The following is a 24,573-nucleotide window of genomic DNA, read 5'->3' on the forward strand; positions in this document are numbered from 1 at the left end:
GTGAGGAGTCATGAGTAGATAAAAAAGAAAAAGTGGTGCAAATGTGACCTTTTAGTGGCGATTTTTAATTTGTGTATTTATAATTGCTGTCTTTCCTACTCTGCCTGGACTTTGGTGATTACATTTAAAGCCTTCTTATTCATTGCTTTATTCTTGTGTATTTAAGGACTTTGTACACACAGGAGCGTTTCACAATAGAGAATTTGGTCAGACGAACATTTGCGCAGATTTATAAGTATTTTTCCTTTGTGGAGATCAGTGCACTGTTCCAGGTTTAAAAAGGAAAAAGGCGGAAGAAGAGTGTAACATCACATTGTGGAATTTTAGCCTCTTTATTCCTGTGGTATAGATCTTTTGATCTTAACTGGATGATTAATATTCGGAAGGCACAGATGTAGTGACTCTCTTGTGTACCTTCTCATACCTTCTTAAGTCCTTGTTTTGGATGCAGTCTTACCAAAGCTGTGTGTGACCTGACTTTCTTTGGTCGCCTCTTGTGGAAGCCTTCTTTACTATTTTCATGTCGAATTGTTATTTTAAATTGTGTCTGCTCACGGTCTCCTTTTTAATATCTGCCCAAAGACCTTTTTTTTTTTTTTTTTTTTTTGGTTAAATGCTTTGAACCTCATTTCATAATCTTCCTTTGGATCACTCTCTTTTCCCTTCATGAAAAGGCAGCTTTTGTGGAAGTCATTTGAAATTAAGTAAATACCCTGCATTTCTCTTTAGTAGGTAGCATTAGAATTGTCTTGTTTTCAAAATTATTATGGAGTATTCATTAATAAAGAGACTAGGCTTTGAGGAATAAACTTCAGTTGCTTTGCAAGTGTTAATCTGTGTTCTGTAGAAGAATTAACATTTCAAGCCACTCTGTGGTAAGCTCTCTGAATAAGAGCGAAGGGATCACAGAATTTATGGTTTTACAAAAATGCCTTCTTTCTGTGTTGTCATCTTAGGATGTGATTCATTTAATTTCTAGGTTAATTGCCCAAATTCCTGAAGACGGCTCTTTTAGCCTCCCAAACAGCTTTTTCGCAGTTTAGAAACATGTATTTACGTTTTATAATTATGTTTTAACAGTTTAAAAATATATTGCACAATCCCTTGCTTTCTGAAGCATGATGAGCATAATTTACATTCTCTGGGTGATTCAGCCTCATAATTTTTGGATGATTACTATTATATAGTGATGACCTCAAGTTTAGTTGAGGAATGTTAGGACGTATACCTTGAACTAAATAAGTGTAGAGAAAATGCGTTTAAATAGTAGTGTTGTTTTTTTTTAAACAGATGTTACTTTTTTTGAACAGTTATTATTTTTTTTTAAGAGCAGTTTTTGATTCATACCAAAATTAGGCAGAAGGTACACAGGTATTCCTTAAATTTCCTGCCCACACACATGCAGCGCTGTCCCCACTATCAACATTCCCCACTAGAGTGGTACGTTTGTTATAATTGTTGAACCTGCATTGACACATCCTTATCATTGAGAGTCCATAGTTTACTTTGGGATTTCCTCTTGGTATTGTACGTTCTACGAGTTTGGATAAATTACAATTTTTTTTAATGTTTGTATTTATTTTTGAGACAGAACCTGAGCAGGGGAGAGGCAGAGAGAGAGGGAGACACAGAATCCGAAGCAGGCTCCAGGCTCTGAGCTGTCAGCACAGAGCCCGACACAGGGCTTGAACCCGTGAACCGCGAGATCATGACCTGAGCTGAAGTCGGACGCTCAACTGACTAAGCCACCCAAGCGCCCCTGGATAAATTTATAATGACATGTGTCTACCATTATAGTATTATACAGAAGAGTTCCACTTCCCTAGGCATCCTCTATACCTAATCATCCTTCCTTCCCCACCAACCCCTCCCTCCCTCCAAACCCCTGGCAAACACTGGTCTTTTTATTTATTGTCTCCATGGTCTTACCTTTTCCAGATACCATATAGTTGGAGTTAAGCAATATGTAGCCATTTCAGACTGGCTTCTTTTACTTAGTAATATGCTGTGCTTTTAAGGGTTCTGCATGTTTTTCCCTGGCTTGATAGCTCATTTCCTTTTAGTGCTGAATAATATTCCGTTGTCTGGATCCTCCATAGTTTATCCACTCATATACTGAAGGATATCTTGGTTGCCTGTAAGTTTGGCATTTATGAGTAAAGGTGCTGTAAACATCCATGTGCAGGTTTTTGTGGGACCTAAGCTTTGAACTCTCTGGATAAACCCCAAGGAGCTCAGTCCTGCATCATATGTTGAGAATATGTTGTAAGGCATCCCCAGACTGTCTTCCAAACTGGCCATACCGTTCTGCGCTCCTACCACTGATGAATGGGAGTTCCTGTGGGTCCACATTCTTGCCAGCGCTTGGTATTGTTAGTGTTATACATTTCCACCATCCTAACGGGTTCCTGGGACGAGCTCCTATGTGGAAAAGGGCTTTTCCCCTCCACAATACCAAGCAGTTCTCAGCCACCAGTAGCATGCCTGAGAATTCAACTTAATACTGGCACTATCTATGTGGAGAAAGCATCAGATCCCAAGGTTAAGGATTCTGTCCTGTAAGACTGCTCCCCTCCCCCTCTTCTGGACTCCAGTTTCAAGCTCTGGGCTATTACTGGTGCTTCTGACTGATCAGCTACAGATTAGAGGTTCTAGCTACCTCCTCCTTAAGTTCAATTTATTTGCTAGAATGGTTTCATAGATTCACATTTATCAGTTTATTATAGGATATGATAAAGGATACAAATGAACAGGCAGATGAAGAGCTATGGACAGTGAAATCCCAAACAAAGGAGCTTCTGTCCTTAAGGGGCTTGGGGCCTGGCTTGGTGGCACATGGGAGTGTTCTGGTTCCCCAAGTGTGGAAGCCCTCCCAAAAGGACCAAAAAGCTGTGCTCCTGGGTTTTTATGGGGGCTTCATTACATAGTCAGGATTCACTAAGTCCATGGCCATTGGTTGATTCAATCTCCAGCCTCTCCTCACTCCCTGGTGGTTGGGGGGTGCAACTAAAATTTCCAAACCTCAATAATCATATGTATGGCCTTCCTGGCAATCAGCCCCTGACCTTGGGTGGGTCCAAAATTTACCTTCATTAACAATAAGACACCCATTTCACCTTTCTGGTTCTGAAGTGTTTTCAGGAGCTATGGATGAAGACCACATATACCTGAGAAATATATTTTGGTTATCTGAGTGACGAAATATATATTTCTTTTAAATCATTATTTCAAGTAGTGTTATCTCATTGTTGTTTTAATTTGTGTTTCCTGATGACATATGATGTGTATGTACCATCTTTTCATGTGCTTATTTGTCATCGATATATATTCCTTGGTGAGGTGTTTTTGAAGGTCTTTGGCCCATTTTTAATCAGGTTGTTTGTTTTATTATTTTTGATTTTAAGACTTCTTTGTATATTTTGGGTAACAGTGCTTTATGAGATGTATCTTTTGCAAATATTTTCTCCCAGTCTGTAGCTTATCTTTTTATTCTCTTGAAAGTGGCTTTAGCAGAGCAGAAGTTTTAGTTTTAATGAAGTCCACTTCACCAGTTATTTCTTTCATGAACATGCCTGTGCTTTCATATCTAAAGAGTCATTTCCAAACTCACAGTCATCTAGATTTTCTCCTACATTATATTTTAGGAATTTTATAACTTTTCATTTGACAGGTCTTTGATCCAGTTGTGTTACTTTTGTGGAGGGTGTAAGATCTGTGGCTAGATTCATTTTTTTTTCCATTTTTTTTATATATTGATATCCAATTGTTCTAGTACTGTTTGTTGGGAAACAAACAAACAAACAAACAAACAAACCTTTCCTCCCTTCTGTTGCCTTTGCTCAACTGTCAAAGATGAGTTGACAGTATTTACGTGGGTCTGTCTTTGGACTGTCTTTTCTCTTCATTGATCTGTTTGTTCATAAATACTGCATTGTGTTGATGACTGTAGCTTTATAGTTGGTCTGAGGGTAGTGTATTTTTTAATAGGGTTTTTTTTTTTTGGTATTCAGATGTCTTTTAGCCTAGTATTTTTTATCATGTGTAGTGCACCTATTGCTGGTGGTACTTTGCTGTTCCCTTCTTTTGATTTCCTTCTTTTGATAGCCAAACTTAATGGATTTTATCCAATTAAGAGAACTGGATTTGAAGAAGACTTCTTCAGGAATTGCATGCATGTGCTGGGTCCTGTTGCTCGGGAAACTTTGTTTTTTGCTAGATTAGGTATCTGGACTGGTGAGTTGTTACTGCAAATTGTCTTATATATTTGTGTCTTTTCGTTTCCTGAATAGGTTCGTATTTTCATTTAACAATACAACCATTTTAATTATGTAATCTTGAAAAAACGTTAATGAGCTCCATGAATCTTGAGGAAGAAGAGTATTTATTTATTTATTTATTTTTTGGTGGGGTGCTGGGGGAAAAGTAATTTTTAATTGTTTTGGAGGAAATATAAAGTGAAACTTTTACTTGTTTCTTTTTTTTACTTTAAAAAATGTGAACAGGGTGTATATAATAAGGGCCAAATTACTTTGGGAGTTTTTTTTTTTCCCCCACGAAACAGAACTGTTGAAGGTCTGAAAAGGTATTCTTTAGTTGCTGTGCTTCCAAGATAAAGCCTTCCCTATGACTTATTACTCACGATGTGGTGAAATTTACTTCCTGACTAGTCATTGGATGAAAGAACACAAGGAAAGAATTAGGAGGAGAAGGAGCATTTCAGACTGAGTTTCAGTAGTGGTTAATTTTACTAGCTTGTTTTCATGGCTTGAGTTTTTAAATACTGTGTAGGTTTTGAGACTAATACTGTTCTTTGAGACAGTCATATAGGTAAGATCTAATCATCATGGCTTGTTGACACCGGTAACTAAAACTTCCAACTTTGGATGGAATTTAGAGGGAAGTGCTTTTTATATTGAGTTCTTCTCCTTAACAAAGAACACACTACTGTAGGGGTCAGTATTTATGTATCATTTGGTCTTTTAAACTGCATGCTATATAATATGCAGGTCTTGCCTATGTATTGATAAATTTTCCCCTACATGTTTCACATTTGTTGATGCTGCTGAAAAGGGTATTGCTTTTGAAATTTGTTTTCCAGTTGCTCGTTGCATGCATAGAAATACATTTGATTTTTATATATTGACCTTGTATCCTGTAACCTTGGTAGAACTCCTGCACTAGTTCTAATAGAGTTTTTTAGGGGTAGATTATTGAGGATTTTCCACATACACAATTATATGGTCTGCAGAGAAAACTGGTTTTACTTCTTCATTTCCAATCTGATTTGAATCCAGATTCAATCCAATCTGAATACCTTTTAATTTTTTTTCTAGCGTTTCTGTACCAACAAGAACTTCCAGTACAACACCGAATAGATAATGTGAGAGTGAACATCCTTGTTTTGTTCCTAATTACAAGGTTGCCTTTTCCCATGTAAGAATTATGTTAGTTGTAGGTTTTTCATGGAAGTCCGTTGTCAGAATGACGTTTTTTTTCTATTTCTTGTTGAACAAGTGTTCTTATCATAAATGCATGTTGTGTTTTAATAAGTAGTTTTTCTCTATCTTTTGAGGTGATCTTATGATTTGTATCTTGTATTAATAAGGTGAATTATATCAGTTGGTTTTTGAATGTTAAACCAACCTTAACTTCATAAGATGAACCCTACTTAGTCATGATGTATTATCCTCTTAAGGATTTTGTGTCTGTGTTGAGGAACATTTCTTGTATTTTCCTTTGCTTGTATTACCTTTGGTAATATCATGAAGGAAATAAGAGTTTGTGTAGAGTTGGTATTATTCCTTAACTGCTTAATATAATTCACCAGTGATGCCATTTGGACCTTTGGTTATATTTTGGGAAGATTTGAAATTATAAATTAAATTTCTTTAATTGGCATAGAGCCGTTCACATCTTCTTTGTAACTTGTAGCTTTTACGATACTTGTCCATTTCTTCTAAGTTGTTGAATTTATTGGCATAATGTTAGTTCGTAATATTCTTTCATCATTTGTTTAGTGTGTGTAGGGTCTGGCCTGATGACCCTTTGTTCCTCCTGATACTAGTAATTTGTATTTTCTTTTAGGTTAATGATAGGATCAGTTTTATTGAACGTTTCAGATAATCAGCTTTTGATTTTGATGGTTTTCTCAATTGATGGTCTGTTTGGTCATCACTGGTTTCCTCATTTATCATTATTTTTTCCTTTTTTTTTTTTTTTTCTTTTTTGGTGTTATTGGCCCAGACATAGGTAAATGAGTCAGAATACAGAGTCCTGAAATGGACCCCTACCTAAAGGTCAATTGATATTTGAGAAGGTGCAAGAGTAATTCAAGGGGAAAGGATAGTATTGTAAAGAAATTGTATGATAATAACTAGATATCAGTATTGAAAAAAAAATGGATTTAACCCCTTTTACCCCACAGTGAACAAAAAGAAGAAAAATCACTTCAAATGAATCACAGATTTAGATCCAAAACTGTAAAATTTCTTTAAGAAAAAATAGGAGAAAGTCTTTGTGACCTTAGACTAGTCAGAGACTCTCAGATAGGGTACAAAAAGCTCCAACAAGAGGCACCTGTGTGGCTCAGTCGGTTAAGCGGCCGACTTTGGCTCAGGTCATGATCTCACAGTTCATGAATTCAAGCCCCACTGTCTGTCTCTCTCAAAAATAAAGGAATATTTAAAAAAATTTTTTTAAAGCATAAACAAACACAACAACAAAAGCCCTGATAAATTGGGCTTTGTCAAAGTGTGAACTTGAAAGCAAGCTATAATTTGGGAGAAAATGTTTGCAAAACTTGTTGTATGAGAACAACTTGTATCCAGAATACACAAACAACTCTTAACTTTTTGACAAGACAAACAGTACAATTAAAAAAAGTGAGTAAAATATTTAAATATTCACTTCACAAAAAAAGATGTATGAATAAGCAGTAACACATGAAACAGTGTTCAAAAAACATTAGTCACCAGTGAAATTCAAATTAAATCACAGAATGCTAACCCCTCACAGCCACTAGCATAGCTAAAATATAAAAGAGTGGCCATGCTAGGTGTGGGATGGGCACTTACACGACTGGAATTCTCTTAAGTTGTTGGTGGAAACAGAAAATGGCACAACCCCTTTGGAAACAGTGTATTCGTGTCTCATAACGTGAAAATTACACTTTTCCATATGAAGCAATAATCCTCCCCCTAAAAATTTACACAAGGGAAGTGGAAACAAGAATGTTCATAAAAGCTTTATTCACAAAACCCCCACCTGGAAGTTATTCATGGTCCATCGGTAGGTGACTATATATATATATTGTGATATATTACTCAGCAGTAAAAAGTAATGAACCACCAGTGCGTGCAAAACATAAAAACATGATGTTGAGTGAAAGAATTCGGGCCCAAGGGTCCATACTATATGATGCTGTTCATATGAAGTTCTATAAAGAAATCACATTTAGTGTAGGCTCCCAGAAGCAGGTTAGTGGTGGTTTGGAGACAGGGGAAGGGGAGAGTAACAGGCAGGGGGGCATAAGGGAACTTCTTAGAGTGCTGGAAATACTTCTTGATTGTGGTGGCTCGTGTGTGTGTGTGTGTGTGTGGGGGGGTGGTGGGGGGATTAGCATTTTTTAAATGGATACTTATAATGGGTGCATTTTATTATATGGAGATTATGCTTCAATCAAGGAAGTTTCGTTTTTAGTGCTTATCAAATCTGGCTGTATTTCAGAATCACCTGCTAAGTCCTTTCAAAATGCACATATTCTTCTAGCTCCTGTCTTAGCCTAGGAATCAGACTCCATCGAGAGGCCTTGCTCACTTGAGGTTTTTAAAAGTTTCGGAGGTGATTCTGATTCTCATTGGGACTTTAGAAGTAAACTTTTTCCTTTGCATGACTCTTTATTCTTAAGGTTCCCAGGATCTAATAAGGTGAAATTGTATGTAAAAAATATATTTCTGTTTTTTTTCCATGTTATTCACATCCCCACTTTTATTAAAGGCTACAAAGAGACCTTAAGTCTTTTTTACTTATTTTGAAAGTTTTCTATTTTTAATAGCTTATGCTTACGTTGTTACAATAGAAAATACCAGCAAAAAAGAAAAACTAGCCATTGTACCAAAATTTGAGTATATAAAATGGAAGGTGAAATGTCCTGTGTCATCCTCCAATCTTATAACCCTGATTACTAACGATTTGATGCATATTCTTCTAGATATCTTCCTTTACTTCTAGGAGAGGGACACATATCTAGTATTATGTCTTTTCAAATGTTCATTTTTATATTTAAAATTTTTTAAGGTTTATTTTTGAGAGAGAGGTGGCGGAGGGGGAGGGGTAGAGAGAGAGAGGGAGACACAGAATCCGAAGCAGGCTCCAGGCTCTGAGCTGTCAGCACAGAGCCCCACACGGGGCTCAAATCCATGAACCGTGAGATCATGACTTGAGCTGAAGTCATATGCTTAACCGACTGAGCCATCCAGGCGCCCCTTTTCATTTGTTTATATGTGAATAATATGCTCTGTGGCAGCCATTATACGGAGTCCTGAGGACAGTGAGGCAAAAGACATCTGCCATCCTATAACCTCCTGTTTGGTGGGAGGATGGATATTGACTAAAAAATGACACAACATATATACGCAAACCGTAGGAAGTGTTACAGAAGACAGTTATAGAATGGGATTGCATAGTAGAAATGATAACCTGTTCAGAGTCATGCTTTGAAAAGTTTTCTTTTTCAAAACCACTGCTTAGATAGTATGATGATTACTCATTTGGATAAAACATCTTACCCATGAACATCCTTTTAGAATTAAACTACTGTTTTTGCCTCTTACTGTTAGAGTTTTTATATTATTTTTTTAAAGCTTATTTATTTTGAAGGAAAGAGAGCAACCATGAGCAGGGGAGGGGCAGAGAGAGGGGGAGAGATTATCTCAAGCAGACACCGAACTTTGAGCACAGAGCTAGACTCAGGGCTCAAACTCATAAACGGAGATCATCCATGACCTGAGCCCAAATCCACAGTCGGATGCTTAACCAACTGAGCCACCCAGGTGCTCCTGTGTTTTCTTAAAATAGCAAGAAATCTTCATAATGTAACTTCAGTGACAAAAAATTTCACTCAGCAAATATTCATAAGTACCGTTCTGAATCTTCATCTGTAATTGTCACTCAGTTATGTGCTGTACAACATTTTGTTGCTAAAACAACAGTAGCAATTTGAAAATGGCAGTTTGTTCAAAGCAGCACATTTTTGGTGGTGGCAGAGGGGTTATTAATGTTGATATGTGTCAAACACGGGTGCTTTAAAAAGCAAATTACACAAAATCCTAATTGCACTTAATATTAATGGGAGAGTGTATAGGATGGATGTTGTATGCTCCCATAAGTTCAGGAAGTGCAGGGTTACATTTTATCTTTAGGTTTTTCCAGACCTTTTAATATGTTACATCCTGGGTCTTTAGGATAGAGCTACAATACACAGTGACCCTGTATTTGACCATGGAACCCTTTCTGCCTTGCTATATACTTCTTGGGATAGATATCTAAGGAGAGAAATGAATGCCCAGTAGAGTCTTTAGAAAAAAAGAATTGTAGGGCCATGTTTTAAAGATGCACAGGAATTGTAATGTTAAAAACATTGTTTAACCGGACATGATTTGTTGCTTAAAAGCGCTAGATATTTTATATTTATATACTGAACTCTGGGAATTAATTTGTATGTAACAAAAGAATCAGTTCTCCATTCTTGCATCCTTAACTGGGAATAGAAAGTGAAATTGATGTTTCTCTTACATTTCAGAACAAAGTAGAAGAGATGACTTAGAAGCTTTAGGTCATATGTTCATGTATTTTCTGAGGGGCAGTCTTCCTTGGCAAGGTTTAAAGGTAATTGTTTTTGTGTTTCCTTTTGAATTTAATAAATTGATGCTATGTTAAGCTTTTGTCCTGCAAGTGGTTAATTTTAAAATTACCACCTTGCCAAGATTTTTTTTTTCTTTGTGTTTTAGGCTGACACATTAAAAGAGAGGTATCAGAAAATTGGAGATACAAAACGAGCCACACCAATAGAAGTGCTGTGTGAAAATTTTCCAGGTAATGAATGACGCCACACTGATACATGTGCTTCTATGCAGAAAACCAGAGCGGTTAATTTTATTGCTCAAGTTTATAAATACTTTTTCTTCATACTTAGATGAGTTCACAGTAGGACTTAAAAGATGTCACCATTTGATGCATGGACCACAGGGTCAATTTTTCAATTGCTTTATTAAGATGGTATTAATAATAGAAGAAAGTCCCATCTTTTAATAGTGTTGACCGGTATCAGCCAAATATCACTGACATACTTTTACTAAGTTAAAATATTTGCTGAGAAATGCCAACTGTAAAGTTTTGGCGTACTTGGCTAGTCACTTGAGTCTCCGTGCCATGCTCAAAGGGGGGGTTGTGATTTAGTTTTCGAAGTACATTAAAATCTTACCAACCTTTCTACTCTTAGGCTAATGTTACCTGGGAGGATGGGGTTATGAAAATAGTTTTATTTTCATGTAGATTCTTGACAGTTCCGATTAAGCCAACCGAAATTCACTTGAGATTCCTAAATCAATTAAGGAATAAGAATAATGTGTTACTAATGAATTAAGCAAAATGTGACCCAAACGTGAAGATAAAAGACTGAGTTCACAGCTCGCTTCTATATTCACAGGCTCTCCTGCACAGGGCTGGCCTTCTGGTGGTAGTCGTAGCAGCCACATAATCTCAGGTAGCCCTTCCTCAGGTTTGCTTATATCGTTCTCAGACAGCAAACTTTAATTTTGTGTTTTTCCCCTTTGCTGTAACATCTAGAACTAGTGGGTTAAAAACAAAGTACGGGTTGACCCTAGCAGTATAGGTGTAAGCAGATTGGCCGTGTGTTATTGGGAATTTCTGTACAGGCTTCCGCAGGAAAAAATGGGGTGTCAAAGTAAGTTAACCTGGTGTAATTAGCTGGAAGGTAATGGTGAGAGTCACCCTGTGAGGACGGTCCTTGCTGGGTTCCGCTCTCACCACCCATTGGGCTGGGCGTCATCCTGTTCTTACTGGATCTGCACTGGATCAGAAAAGCACCCAGGAGTAACTTTCCATCTGTTACTACAGTGAATTTCTGTATCCTGATGGTGAAACCCTGTTTTACTAATTGCTCACCATTTTACCTCTTCACTTTCATGGCTTACAAATACATGTCTCTAAAACATTTGGGAATTACAACGGCATGGAGAGATTTATGTATTACCAAAATAATTGTCAGATGACCAGAAATCCAAAGAAGAATTAAACTGTGTTTCTGTGTTCTATTTCTGAGATCTCTGAGCTTTATTTTGCTAGGTCAGTTGGTTAGAATTCTGTACCTAGCCCAAGTTCAGAATTTGAATCCTCTCTGGGTCGTTTAGTGTATGTGACTAAAAGAAATCCAGCAAGGTAGTGCAGATACATTCATATATAAACCAATTCCTACCACTATTTTCTTTTTTCTTTTCGTTTTGTTTTGTTTCTTTTCTTTTGCTTTCTTTCCTTTTCCTTTCCTTTCCTTTCCTTGCCTTGCCTTGCCTTTCTTTTTCCTTTTCTTTTCTTTTCTTTTCTTTTCTTTTCTTTTTTTTCTCTTCTCTTCTCTTCTCTTCTCTTCTCTTCTCTTCTCTTCTCTTCTCTTCTCTTCTCTTCTCTTCAGCTTACTTAATATAATTGTTTGAACTGAATGACTGAAATGCCCAAGGCTTTCTTTGCTTTGAATCCCTTCATCCAGTTGACAAGTTAAATGTTCAGTTTCTCAGAACTTACATTTTTCCATAATATTTTTTTCCTACCAGTATTTTAAATAAATTAGCTGAGTAATGTGCTTGTGTTTAAATAATGATACCTTATTTTTAATTCAACCTTTAGTACAAGGTTTCTCTTCAAACTAACAATGTAAAATAAAAGTTTTAGCCCTTCCTAATGAAATGAAGCAAATGTATTTGTTAAATGAAACCTCTCATTTTTCTTTTGACCGTATGTTTTTCTTGCCTTCTCTTCTCCTTTTTAACTTCATTTTGATTAAATTCCTAAAATTTGAAATTGTGTTAGAATGTTGTTACTGTTTTCATGTTTTTATAACACTGTGCTTTTAGATACGATATTTTATTATCAGTAAGTACATAGACAGGTGTGATCAGAATAATTTTTATTCCTTTCCAGAAGAAATGGCAACGTATCTTCGTTATGTAAGAAGGCTAGATTTTTTTGAAAAACCAGATTATGACTACCTAAGAAAACTTTTTACTGACTTATTTGATCGAAAAGGATATATGTTTGATTATGAATATGACTGGATTGGTAAACAGTTGGTGAGTACTTTATTCCTGTATAGTGAAAGATTAGTTGTAGTACTTCATTTTCCACAGTACAGTTTCTTTAGTAAAAAGAGTTGAGTACAAATACCTTTTTTTAAAAAAGATTCATTTTAATGGACATTTTAAGTAGCCCCATACTAAAATTATTCCTTGAATTTTACAAAAAGCCCACATTAGGACTCCTTACTTTTTGTTTTTATTTACTTATTTTTTCAAAGTTTATGTATTTATTTTCTGAGAGAGAGCGAGCACAAGCCGGGGAGGGGCAGAGAGAGGAGAGAGAGAGAATCCCAAGCAGCATCTGAGCTGTCAGTGCAGAGCCCAATGAGGGGCTTAAACCCACAAACTGTAGAATGCCCATTTGAGGTGAAACCAAGAGCTGTATGCATAACCGACTGAGCCACCCATGAGCCCCTGGACTCCTTGCTTTTTAAAGTAATGAGTTACTTTGCACTTTTCATTCCTGATTTAGTTCTTTAAATTTTTTTTTAATGTTTATGTATGTTTGAGAGAGAGACAGAGCATGAGTGGGGGAGGGGCAGAGAGAGAGAGAGAGAGAGAGAGAGAGACACAGAATCCGAAACAGGCTCCAGGCTCCAAGCTGTCAGCACAGAGCCTGATGCGGGGCTTGAACTCACAAACTGCGAGTTCATGACCTGAAGAGAAGTCGGACACTTAACCCTGGGCCACCCAGGCACCCTGTCATTCCTGATTTAGTTCTTAATATGAAATATATATTTTTTTGCATAATGTCCCATTATTTTAAAAGATCTGTTATACATTTTGCTTATTTCAGCCATTTCTCAAAACATTTGTAATTTAAATTTGTAAGTTCTAGCTATACTAGCAGTTTTAGGCTATGTCTTGAAATAGATACTTAAAAATTGGAGTGTGTTTTGTGTTTTTAAAACTGTTCTAAGTTTGTATAACTTAAGAAAATTTATCTTGGTTATAACTAGGATTGGTGATCACTTATAAAGGGACTTGCCATTAAATTCTTTATTTTACTTATTTGTCTTTATTTTATTATTATTATTTTTTATTTTGAAGAGAGAGTCCACAAATGGGGAGACGGGCAGATGGAGGGGGAGAGAGAGAGCGGGTCTCAAGCAGGCTCCATGCTCAGTGTGGAGCCTGAGGCAGGGCTCGATCCCACAACCCTGGGATCATGACCTGGGCCCAAATCCAGAATTGGCCGCTCAACCGAATGAGGCACCCAGGTGCCCCTAAATGTTTTCTTTGAAGAGGCATCTTTTAAAATACTTATTCTCACCAGTTTTTTTTTTTTTTAATAAGTATGAGTGTCGTACAAGATTTTCTTTACTTGTGGCTCACTGTTAGTGAATTTTTATCCGTATTTGGAACTACCACACTCTCTGATTCACATGTTTTTGAACAATGGCTTATTTAAGTGTTTAATCTATATTTTTCTTTAATCCAAAGTGATTTGACTGTATGTGGTATCTATGATGTCAGCCCGAATAAACTGTGCTTAAAGTATTTATGTTAAGTTTTGAAATATATTTGAAAAATAAAAATTTTTATAAGTCTCTCCTGTGCCAGAATATTGACAGTAAGCCATTTCATGACCTTATTTAAAAAAATCATTTCCTCAATTTTCTTAAAATAATTTATTGTGTTTATACATTAGCTTTGAAATTGAGAGACATGCACACATATACTTTCATTTTTTTTTTTTGATACGATCAAGTAACCTAAAAGTAAAGACAGCATTAGAAAGTCTTGTATGGATGTAAAAAAGTGAATACTTGATAAAATATCTAAATATTTTGAAAACCCTCTAAAGAGTAGCTGCGTTTCCCTTGTGTTAGCTTGTTATTTTTAATGACACAGTTCAAGGATGGTATCTATTCTTCAGGCTTTAAGTGTCTTTAGTTTTTCCTTGATTCCCTTAAGCAGCTAAACGATTTTAAGTGAGACTTCTGAAATAGAGGGTATTGATGTTAACTATTGTATTGTAGCCTACTCCAGTGGGCGCCGTTCAGCAGGATCCTGCTCTGTCCTCAAACAGAGAAGCACATCAACACAGAGACAAGATGCAACAATCCAAAAATCAGGTTTGCTGCCGTTTCGGATTTGAAATGTCTAGATTTCCTTCTGTACTACCTTCTGAGAGCTTAAACATATTTGGTGGTTTACCATGCCCAGATGATAGCTTTATATGTGTGTGTATATGTGTGTGTGTGAGCGTATACACACATGTAGATAGATACCGAAGGATTGAAATACCTATTTTTTCTTCAATAGACAAAAAACAGATTATATACACACCCATATTAAGGATTGAAGATACAAAGATGTGCAACGAATAAACCTACTCTTTACTGTTTACTAGTTTCCCTGTTCACTGTTTACTAGTTTAAAAGTCACATGAAAATGTGTAATCCTAAATTTCTAATTAGCGGTATAAGTTGGTATAAACTTTGAGAATATTTGATATTCTATTAGAATGAAAGTATTTGGATATGCTGTTGGAATAAATTGTAATAGCGGTTGGTATTTCTAACTATAGTCTGATTTAGTGGAAAGTAAGGAAAACAGTGTGACCTGTAAGAAGTTGTTGTGTAATGAGCGGTTAAGAGCTCACTCAGTCTCTGGAATTGGGTAGACCTGGATATGACTTGATCCTGGAGAAATTATCTTTCAAAGCCTCAGTTCTCTCTTCTGTGAAACAGAAATAGTGATTGTTAATTCCTAGCATAATAGTAAGCATTCAGTAAACCTCCACTCTCAAGGCTGTTATGATTATTATAACAAACTCTTAAATAACTATGTTGCCAAGCAGTGTAAGCTCGATCACATGAAACATACTAGTATAGTACCATGAAGGATCACTGAGTATGTGGCATCTATAGAAATTTAATGGAGAAGATGGCTTTTGAGATGAGCCTGAAGAATGAAGGGAATTTTTAAAGGCAGATGAGGCACAAGGCCATTTTGGGGGAGAGTGAACAGGGTAAGATATGAAGCAGAAGTTGAAAAATGTAGAGTTTGAGGAATAGTGAGTTTTGCAGTTTGCTTGGAGCCGAGAGTAGGTTTGAGGCAAAGCGTAGAAGATAAACGGGCAGCGAAGAGTGTGTGTTTCCTGGGCAGGGTAATTGAAAGCTGTTGAAATTTTTGTAAAACGAAGCTTTATTTAACCCATCTTTGACCTGAAACATTTTGCTAATTTGGGTCTTTAGAATTTTCAGTTATAACCCTTTCTGGGGAAGGATCATGTTAACACATGTGTTAACATGATCCTTAGCCTTGCTTCCTCTTCTGTCTTTTATCCCACTGGAGTTCCAATGAGTTAAACAAGAGATGAAAATCAAAGGAAAGAACACAACTTATTAAAAATCATAGCAAAATAAAGTGCTCCATTTAGGGGATATTTAAAACCATTATGCTTTAACATACAGCCACTTTAAAAAGAGTAGTTTTACAATTTTGCCTTAGAAAAATTGGGACAAGAAACGGTCTTCTATAGAAGTTACTTCATATATAAATTACTACGTGTTGATAACTTGAATACTCTGGTAAGGTGCTGCCTATAGAAGGAAATGGCTCCAAAGTCCAAACTTAGGGTTGGTGTTTTCTAAATCACAATTAATTTCTCATTGGGATGAAGAGCAGTAATTCATGTTCTCTGGAAATCACTACTTGAGCTATTAGGTATCACAGTAAGTGAAGTTCTTATTGTCGAGTACAGTTAGATTGTAAGTATTTTCAAGTTTAACTTCTATATGGTTTAGACTTGTCTTCCTACCTAGATTGTGAGCTTACTGGGGGTAGGAACCATATTTTGTGTGTGTGGAGTCCTTGTTGCACTAAATGTAGGGAGTCGAGTTTTGGTTTTTGTTTTGTGTTTTTTCAGGAAACCCGTTAGGGTAGCTTATATATTAAACTTGAAACCTGGCTATGCAGACTGTCCTCATAATGGAAAACTCAAAAACGTTTCCTAAATACCTGTGAAGCAGTAAACAAATATTTCAGTCCTGTGAGAAACCCAAAGTTGACAGTCGCAAAAGAACATGAAATTGAATGGCTGAAATGTTGTAATGTTCCCAGATGCACAGTTTGTAACCTGAAGTCGATGGTTGAAGTTGCGGGTTTCCTGAAATTTTAGACACAGTGTCACGTGCACGTGACAGTGGATTCTGAGGCGAGGCTGTCGATAGAGCTTTTACTGTCTTCTGAATGCAGTCCATGACCCTCTCATGTCACCTGCTGTTCTGGGCAGCATGGAGGTATTTGTCTCTGTTTCAGCAGCATTTTCCTTCTTTCTTCTTCAGATTCATTCGTATCTAATTTATCTCAATTTAAGCTACACACCTGCCAGATTTGGGTCATGAACATGGAGGGTTTAATGAAAAGGCCGAGAACTCTTGTAATTGTTTTGATAGACATACTTCATGCCATCTCACACTTCGTACATAACTTGGCCTTGTACAGTTTGTTTGGGAAGCTTAGTGGTGGAACATTTATTCATTGTGCTCCTTGCACTTAACATCTCTTCCTGCCCAGGGTTGCTCTGGCTACTGATAGGCTCAGGCTCCCGACAGCCTAGTAGACTCGGTGGATTGTGGCACGTTGTTCTTTTTTGTGGCAAGTTTTTCTTGACTTAGGTTGAAAAAGAGAGGAAGAAAGGAGGACTGAAGACTTGAGAACATGTGTAATTGTATTAAGGAGATAGGTAGTACTATGGGCAGAGCAGAGCAGTTGGCTCTTGAGTTTGAATCCCTGCTGTATTTTGCAATTTCTGTGATCTTAGGCAAGTATTTAAAGTCTCAATCTCTTCATCATTAAAATGAGGATAATACTCTGTATCTCAAGATGAGATAACACCTACAAAGAAGCTAATGCAGAACCAAGTTGTAAGAGAATTTTAAATATTTTATCCCTTGCCCTTCTTTTTATTAGTGTCATCCACATTTTCCTGAAACGTACACATTGACCCCTCTTAAGCAACTCCTGATTCTGCTGGTAGATTATTAGTTTGTGGTTATTGCCATGCACATTTGCCGAGTCATGTAAAAGCATCAAGAATTATCAGCCTGTCTTGGGAATGGGTTCCTTAATTTGAACCAGATAAGAAGAGGTGAAGGAAGCAAAGGGATTCATTGAATAAGTAGGGGTGTCAGTGAACAACAACAAAAAATTGCTCGTCGTATACATTTAGTGTTCTCTATAACACTGTTCCCTTTTCAGAGAGCTTTTCTGTTTTCTCATATTAACCTCACAATCAGACACATGGTACTAAGCAAGAGAGAAAGATTTTTTAGGGTCTAAGTACAGCTATTTAAGGACTATCTTTTTTAACATTGCCAGAAGTAGTCCCTCATCAGAAAACCAAGGGGGACCTCTACTGTAAGAAAATAATACTGGATGGCATCGTAGTACTTCTGTGATTTATTTGGAATGCTTTCTGGGGCACATCATTTTTTACCCCCCTGGTTCTTTGTTAACTTCACTTATAAAATTTAAGGGTGGAGCCCATGGTATCTCAAGTCCTTTCACTTCTAAATTCTATGGTTCTGTTTTACTTCTTGTGGTTGATCAATACCTAATAGTAGCCATTTATCTAAGAACCTCTCCACATCCAGTACGCAAAGATAACTGCAGCTGTGATTCAGAATAGTGAGGGTATTTTAAATTTCCTTTTATACATTTGTTTTCTCTATTATAAGGATGAGATGTTTAACATATTGGGTTTTTCTTCTTCCATGCATGCCACATGCATTAAATAAATGGCAGTCGGCAGACCACAGGGCAGCTTGGGACTCCCAGCAGGCAAATCCCCACCATTTGAGAGCTCACCTTGCAGCAGACAGACATGGTGGCTCGGTACAGGTATTTTCTGATTTTTGCATGAGTGATTATTTCCCAAATTTATACAACTAACCCTTTTTTGAAACTCATGGCATGACTTCATATCCTAATGAAAAACTTGTTGCTGAACTCTCCATAATCCTATTCCTTTGTATTTAACCAAAAAAGTGAAATTAACATGGCCTAGAAAGACCACCAGCGAGAGATACTACGATTTTACCTTTGTTCATTTTTGCAAGTATAATCAACAATAGTTAGGTAAGTCATACTCACAACAGGTTAGAAAGACAAACTGTATTGTGTGAAATATGTGTTAAGCTTGATTTTCCAGTAATAAGCTCAGTCTTTTTTAATGTAATAGAACACTTTCATATCTTTTTTCCCTTTGGTTGATTTTGCCTTCTTCAAACTTAAGTCAGCTAAATAGATATGAAACTTTTCCATCCTTCATACTCAGAATGTACTTTCTGATTAACTGGCCAAATAAACATGACCTTAATTTTTATAAAGGTTTATTTTGTTTGTATTTGTAGAAAATAGCAGATGGAGAAAATAATTTCAAGGGCAAGTACTTATTGAATGCTCCCTTCAACTTTCTTTATAAAAATTTAAAACAGTCCTTCATTTATTTATTTATTTTTGATGTGTTCGTTCCCGGACCCGTTTTCTGTGCACTTAGAGATAGTTATATCTTGCCCTCTCATGCCCCCTAAATTTCCATCTTTTATGTGTATTGTAGAAAGAGAAAGGTTGCCAAGTCTTTTATTTCTTTTAAAATGCCAGCTTAAGGTAATTTAAATGCTGGTTTAAAGTAATTGAGATAATAAATGTTATCTCAGTCCATTTCAATTTAGAACTTTCTTTAAAAGTTTTGACTTTTTTCCTCCACGTATTTCCACTTGAATAATTTTCCATTATGCTTTACCAAATTTGCATTTTTCTTAGTGTGTATCTATATATATTTAGTTTATTGGAGCTCTGCTCTGGATTTTAGTCTTTCTTGCTTTGAATTCTAACAATCCATTCTTGATTAAATCTCCTAAGTTCTCATGTTTTTCTCACATTAAACCTTAGAGGCAATTTAAATTACGTAACCCAATATTTTTATAGAACTTTGGAGTATGTGGAACTTTCAGTCCTGCGTAACAGAGATATTTGAAGAGTTTATAAAAATTTAGACTGAGGGACTCAGAGACAAGGGCGCCTGAATTGTAAAACTTTATTATGACTCCAATTCATATCCTTGGAAAAGTTAATGGAGCAAATTACACTTAGTTTCATAACACAAACTGGATTGTGTACGTGTCTGTATATGTTTACACGTTTCTAAAATGTTCTTTGTTACAATAGCAGGTGTCTTGCTCAGTGTTCAGGGATGTCACAACAGTTAAGACACTATTAGAAAGCTTTCCTACCACTTCTGTGCCATTACCACTCTTGTATTTTCTTAGTTTCTTTTTACTCTGTGGGATTCCCAGAGGTAGCTCATGGGATCTCTGGACAATCAAAGGGTGAATGAGTTTGATTGTGGGCTCATGACTCTGGTATTTTATGTTCTCTTTTTCCTATGTTCCCAAAGAGACGTTTCAACTCTGGTTCTTTCTCATCCCCTCTTCTTAAAGCTTCTCTTCCTACAGAGACTACATCTGGCTTTATCCTAATATGTAATAAGTGATCAGTTTTACTTCCTAGAATTCTGTATTCATAAGTAAAACAAAAAATTTTCACTATTTTCATTGACTTCCTGAATTTATTTTACAACACTATCTAAGCTGACATGATGGGACACTAAGCCAATTTGACTCCTGTGAAAAATTTACTAGCAGAGCAAGTAGGCTCATGCCTGGATCTTGTTCTATCCTAAAATACTGACTTCATTTATGCTCTGTGTCCTCCCCACTTAAAAAGTTGAAAAAGTTACAACAGGACACTTGTGTAATTGGACTAATAAAATTGTAATTTAAAACTAGTAATCAGAGGAAAGAAAGGTGCCTAAAATCCGAGGTAATGTGATAATTATAATAAATGAATACTACGTTTGTTTCTGAACAAAGGAATCTTGTCTGATAAAGGGAAGAGATAAAGAGAAAAACCTTTTCGTTAATACACAAGTGTGAGGATAATTTGCCTTGAGATTCTTTGTGTGATGATCATTACATGACCCATTGGACAAAAGTTTCCAGTGTTGACTTCTTATGGCAAGTAAAAAATTGCCTTCAACAAATATTAAGGACATGTTATCCAGTAGTTTCTTAGGAAAGACGTTACCATAATAAGTAAAGAGCTCTCTGGTGATAAGTAAATACAGTACACATTTAGGATATTTGGAAGCAGAATCAAGAGTTACCCCAAGTGAGCGATTTGGGGCCCACGGCATCCATTCTGCACCTGTCACTGCACCCTTTTCCTGGAACTCCGAACTGCTCTCAGCAAGGCACCTCAAAGCATTCCAGGCTGCTTCCGGTTGACATGCAAGATGAAACCTCTTGCCATTTTGACCTACAGAAGGATCCTCACTTACTCATTATTTCCCATGTGCTTTTAATAGGAGCTGAATAGTGGAGTCCAAATATGAACGCCTTGTTTTTCCAGAATTACTATATGCATTACAGATCAAACAGATAGGTTGCCAAGTTGATTTCACTGTGTTTAAGAGTGCAAGCCCTGGAGTCAAATTCGAGTTCACATTCTATGCCTTATATTATTCATCAGTAAAACGAAAACATTAATAACGCCTCTATCTCATTGTTTTGTCATGAGAACTTAAAAAGTATTTAGCATAGAAGGTGGGGCTTATGAAATACTATATACTAGAATAATCTGTTGCTTTTTCAGATTAAGAAACTTGATTAGTGTCTGGGAAGTGAAGTCTAGTGGTACAGCCCAAAGAACGTATTGTCAGAGTGGGATTTATCTAATTTTATTCAATATCTTTAGTGTAATCATATTAATTCACTGACCAGAAGGCTCCAGCTATACATTGGATAAACTTTTCCCACTTGAGAGATTAAAAATAATATTTAAGTATCTGAGGACTTTATTTTGCATCTGTTCTTGGCTTATATGTGTTTTGGGAAAGTTCCCAGGGCAGTCAGCTTGCGCCCCTTTCTGCTTCCTTTAGAATCCTTGGTAATAAATATGGCTGAGAAACTTAGACCCATTACTTCCAGTTTCTTGGCCATTACATTATTCTGCAAATTTATGTAAATGTCTACTAGGAGGTGCTAGGCACCCTGCTGGAGTCTTTGAATAAAAAGGAGGAGTAACAGATACAAGGTGCCTGTTCCCATGGACCTTTCAGTCGATGGGGAGGGTTAATGATAAGTGGAGAAAGTACAGGGTGGTCTAAGAATGTATAGGGAAGGGCCTAACTTGGATTTTGTAGGTTTAGATTTCCTGGAAAAAGCAATCTCTTTTTTACCTGAATCTGTGTTTTCACCTGTTTTTAACGTGCAGAATCAGTAGGGGTTACTGGTTGAAGAAGGGAGAAGGGTCAAGGGAGGACGGTCCCAGGCAAGAAAACAACACACGTAAGGTTGTGCAGGAGAGAGAGGCTTTACACTAAGCGAATGACTAGCGTCCATTCAGGCCGGTGTGTGTGTGTTGAGAAATGAGACTGAGACGTCAGCAGGAGAAAAATCATGAAGGACCTAACAGGTCCTGTTATTAAATTTGTACTTTATTTGAGAATCTTGGGTGGCCATGAAGAGAGAAGCAGGATAACCCGATTAGTGTTTTTTCTAAAGGAGACTTTTGCTGGAGACTAAACTGGAGGGAGGAGAAGTCTAAGTCAGGTCTGGCCGAGGGAAGTGATGGGCAGCGGAGATGAAAAGACTGGAGAGGTCTGGAGAGATACTTAGCAGGTAGAATCTAGTTTCGTGTGGGGGCTGAGGGAGGAGGTAATGTCATTTAGCCCTTTTTGATCCCTTTCTGACTGGCGAACCAGGACCTCCAAAATGAGCTTTTATTTATTTTTTATTTATTTTTAAAAATTTTATTTATAGAGAGAATGCGCAAGCAGGGGAGGGAGAGAGAGAGAGAAAAATCCTTATCTTCACTGTCAACACAGAGCCCGATGCAGAACTCGATCTCATGAACTGTGAGATCATGACCTGAGCAGAAATCAAGAGTCAGATGCCTACCCCACTGAGCCACCCAGGCGCCTCCAAAATGAGGTTTTAAAATGTACCACTGGCAGCAGGCAGTGCTCATATCGCATCCCCTGGGAGCCATGCCAGTGGCTGTAGCATGACTCCCTGGACACCAGGCCACCTGAGAGCCTGGTCTGGAGAGTGGACAGGTGGTTTCTGCCAGAGGGAGGAAGACAAACGGTAAGGGGGCTCCTGGCAAAGTACGTGAGATGGCGCAGCTCCTGATGGTTTGGAAATCTCCTCTAGTTGTACAGCCTTGGGTTGCAGTTAAGGAATTCCGTGGCTCCGTCCCCCTCCACCCCCCGACCGGGGGGAAGGCCAGAACCGCAAACAGTGCTGCTGTGTTGTGCAGCCAGGTCCCGGGGACAGCCACGAAAGCGTGACAATTGTCGTACCGGGCGCTGTGATGTTGTAGTCAGCGTGACTCGAAAAATACAAATGCAGGTGAAGATAGCAGGAAAGAGACAAGTGTCTTTTGACAAGGTAACATGTATGGTTACAAGTCTCAGTAGTCAGTACCACATCGCAGTCAGTCCTCCGTTTTGCCCATCGTGAATACTGATCTAAAACACTGCAGATAACCAGTGTCAGCTTTCTTCATCAAATCTTTGAAAATACGGAGGTACTGACAAGGGGGAGGAATGAGTGACCAGTACAGTCCTATCTTTCTGTCCTGTTTTCCAGGGCACTGAAATCTGCTAGGGGGAGGTTGTGCAGGGAGAGTCGTGTGCCTTCAGGAGATAAGTCATTTCCAGCTCAGCTCCTTCCGTTTATCTCAGGAGACTCTTTGGTCTCCTGACCAAAGCATTACAGGTTTGCTTTCAGATTCTGCTACCGTAACATTTCCAGTAACATCTCTAGAGCCTCGAGTACTCAAAGAGTAGAGGGCTCTGCTTAGGACTTGCATCAGCGGAAGTGAGATTGAAATCCATTTTGGTGCATCTTTGCCGAAAGTCCGTGAGGATGTCCCTGTGCCTTCAGGATGTCAGTTGGAAATATCAAGAACATCAGTTAGAACTGTCGCTCTAGGTTTTAGAATGTGTAAGAATGTTGGTTCATGTGGTAGGTGTGAACCCTGACCAGGGTCCAGTGATCTCTTTGGAAATTGTTCTAAACTATGTCTTCATTTCTTAGTGTGCTTTCTTACAGATGACTTTTAGAAAAAGCTTAGGGCGTAAGTGAGATATATAACATTTCAATATTTCTAGTATATTTACTGGCTGGATGGAGATCTGGTTAATGAAGACAGAGAGCCTGTACTATGCACCTGGCAGCATGCTTGCCATAACTCAGATAGAAATTAGGAAGGTGGTAGTATAACTCGTTTGTATGAAGTCACTGGATTTGGAAAGTAAATTAATTGGCCTTCTAAAGTCATTGATGACAAAGCTAGCGTGTGTTGTCTTTGTACTCAAAAGTCTATGAGAAGGACTTCTTTTGGAATCAGGTATAGTGGGCAGCCCTTAAGTGAACCATCAGTTATCTCCCACACTTAGCTGCAGGCTGTTTCCACATTCTCTCCCCTTAAACTCGCTTCATCTGGTTGCCTTATTATTTCTTTTATTTTTCTGTAACCTCTTAAAATAAAAATGAGACTGAGTTTCTTATCACCGTGAGACTATCAGAGAACATTCCTTTAAGAACAGCAAGAACAAAACACCCTGTAAAACACCTGAGTTATTTTTTCAAATGTCAGACTTGAAAGCAGCTGTCATCTTAGATACACTTTTGTTACAAAAAATCAGCCATTGGACGCTAATATTTCGTGGACTTGCAGGTTCTAGTTCAAGTTATAATTCTAGAAATGTCACATAAATGAAATCATTCTTTAGAATTTGGTTGATGAAAATCATTTGTGTATATGTGATCGATTTAGGTCTCCAGGAATATAATGACATAGCATTTATAATACTATGTCTTTGGGGTTTTTTTGGTGGTATTTTGTTTTTTTGTAAAATCCCCCTTTGCAAAAAGACCTTAGTTTTCTTAAGTGAAAGCAATTTTACTGCCCTGACATACTCTTATGTCACCAGTATTAAGTAGGCTGGTTTTATAGGAGAACTCTGTTACCGTGGTGCTTCTCTTCTTAGCCTGGGATGTTAGCCTCTACTTAGAGAGTTAGGGAATCTGGGAAAGCAAAGAAAAATTACATTAAAGAAGGACATAATGGAAGATGTTATTTCCTTCTGGTCTGGTTCTGGTTGACCACGTGGAATGAGATTGGA

General features: G+C 37.4%; 1 protein-coding gene across 21 annotated transcripts in view; it reads left to right on the forward strand.

Annotated features, from left to right (window-relative positions):
- CSNK1G3 (casein kinase 1 gamma 3) overlaps positions 1-24,573 on the forward strand; it is a 105,200-nt gene that overhangs the window by 64,832 nt on the left and 15,795 nt on the right. For 6 of the 21 annotated variants that reach the window (XM_045487059.1, XM_045487100.1, XM_045487056.1 and 3 more), the window contains exons 7-11: positions 9,800-9,885; positions 10,008-10,092; positions 12,211-12,359; positions 14,348-14,443; positions 18,123-18,218. In XM_045487059.1, coding sequence (XP_045343015.1) covers positions 9,800-9,885; positions 10,008-10,092; positions 12,211-12,359; positions 14,348-14,443; positions 18,123-18,218 — 512 coding nt within the window. The remainder of the gene's footprint in view (positions 1-9,799; positions 9,886-10,007; positions 10,093-12,210; positions 12,360-14,347; positions 14,444-18,122; positions 18,219-24,573) is intronic. The other 15 variants (XM_045487143.1, XM_045487173.1, XM_045487137.1 and 12 more) reach the window with 5 other exon arrangements.

Source organism: Leopardus geoffroyi, chromosome A1 (genome assembly GCF_018350155.1).
Source record: "Leopardus geoffroyi isolate Oge1 chromosome A1, O.geoffroyi_Oge1_pat1.0, whole genome shotgun sequence".
In the NCBI taxonomy this organism is placed as follows: Eukaryota; Metazoa; Chordata; class Mammalia; order Carnivora; family Felidae; genus Leopardus; species Leopardus geoffroyi.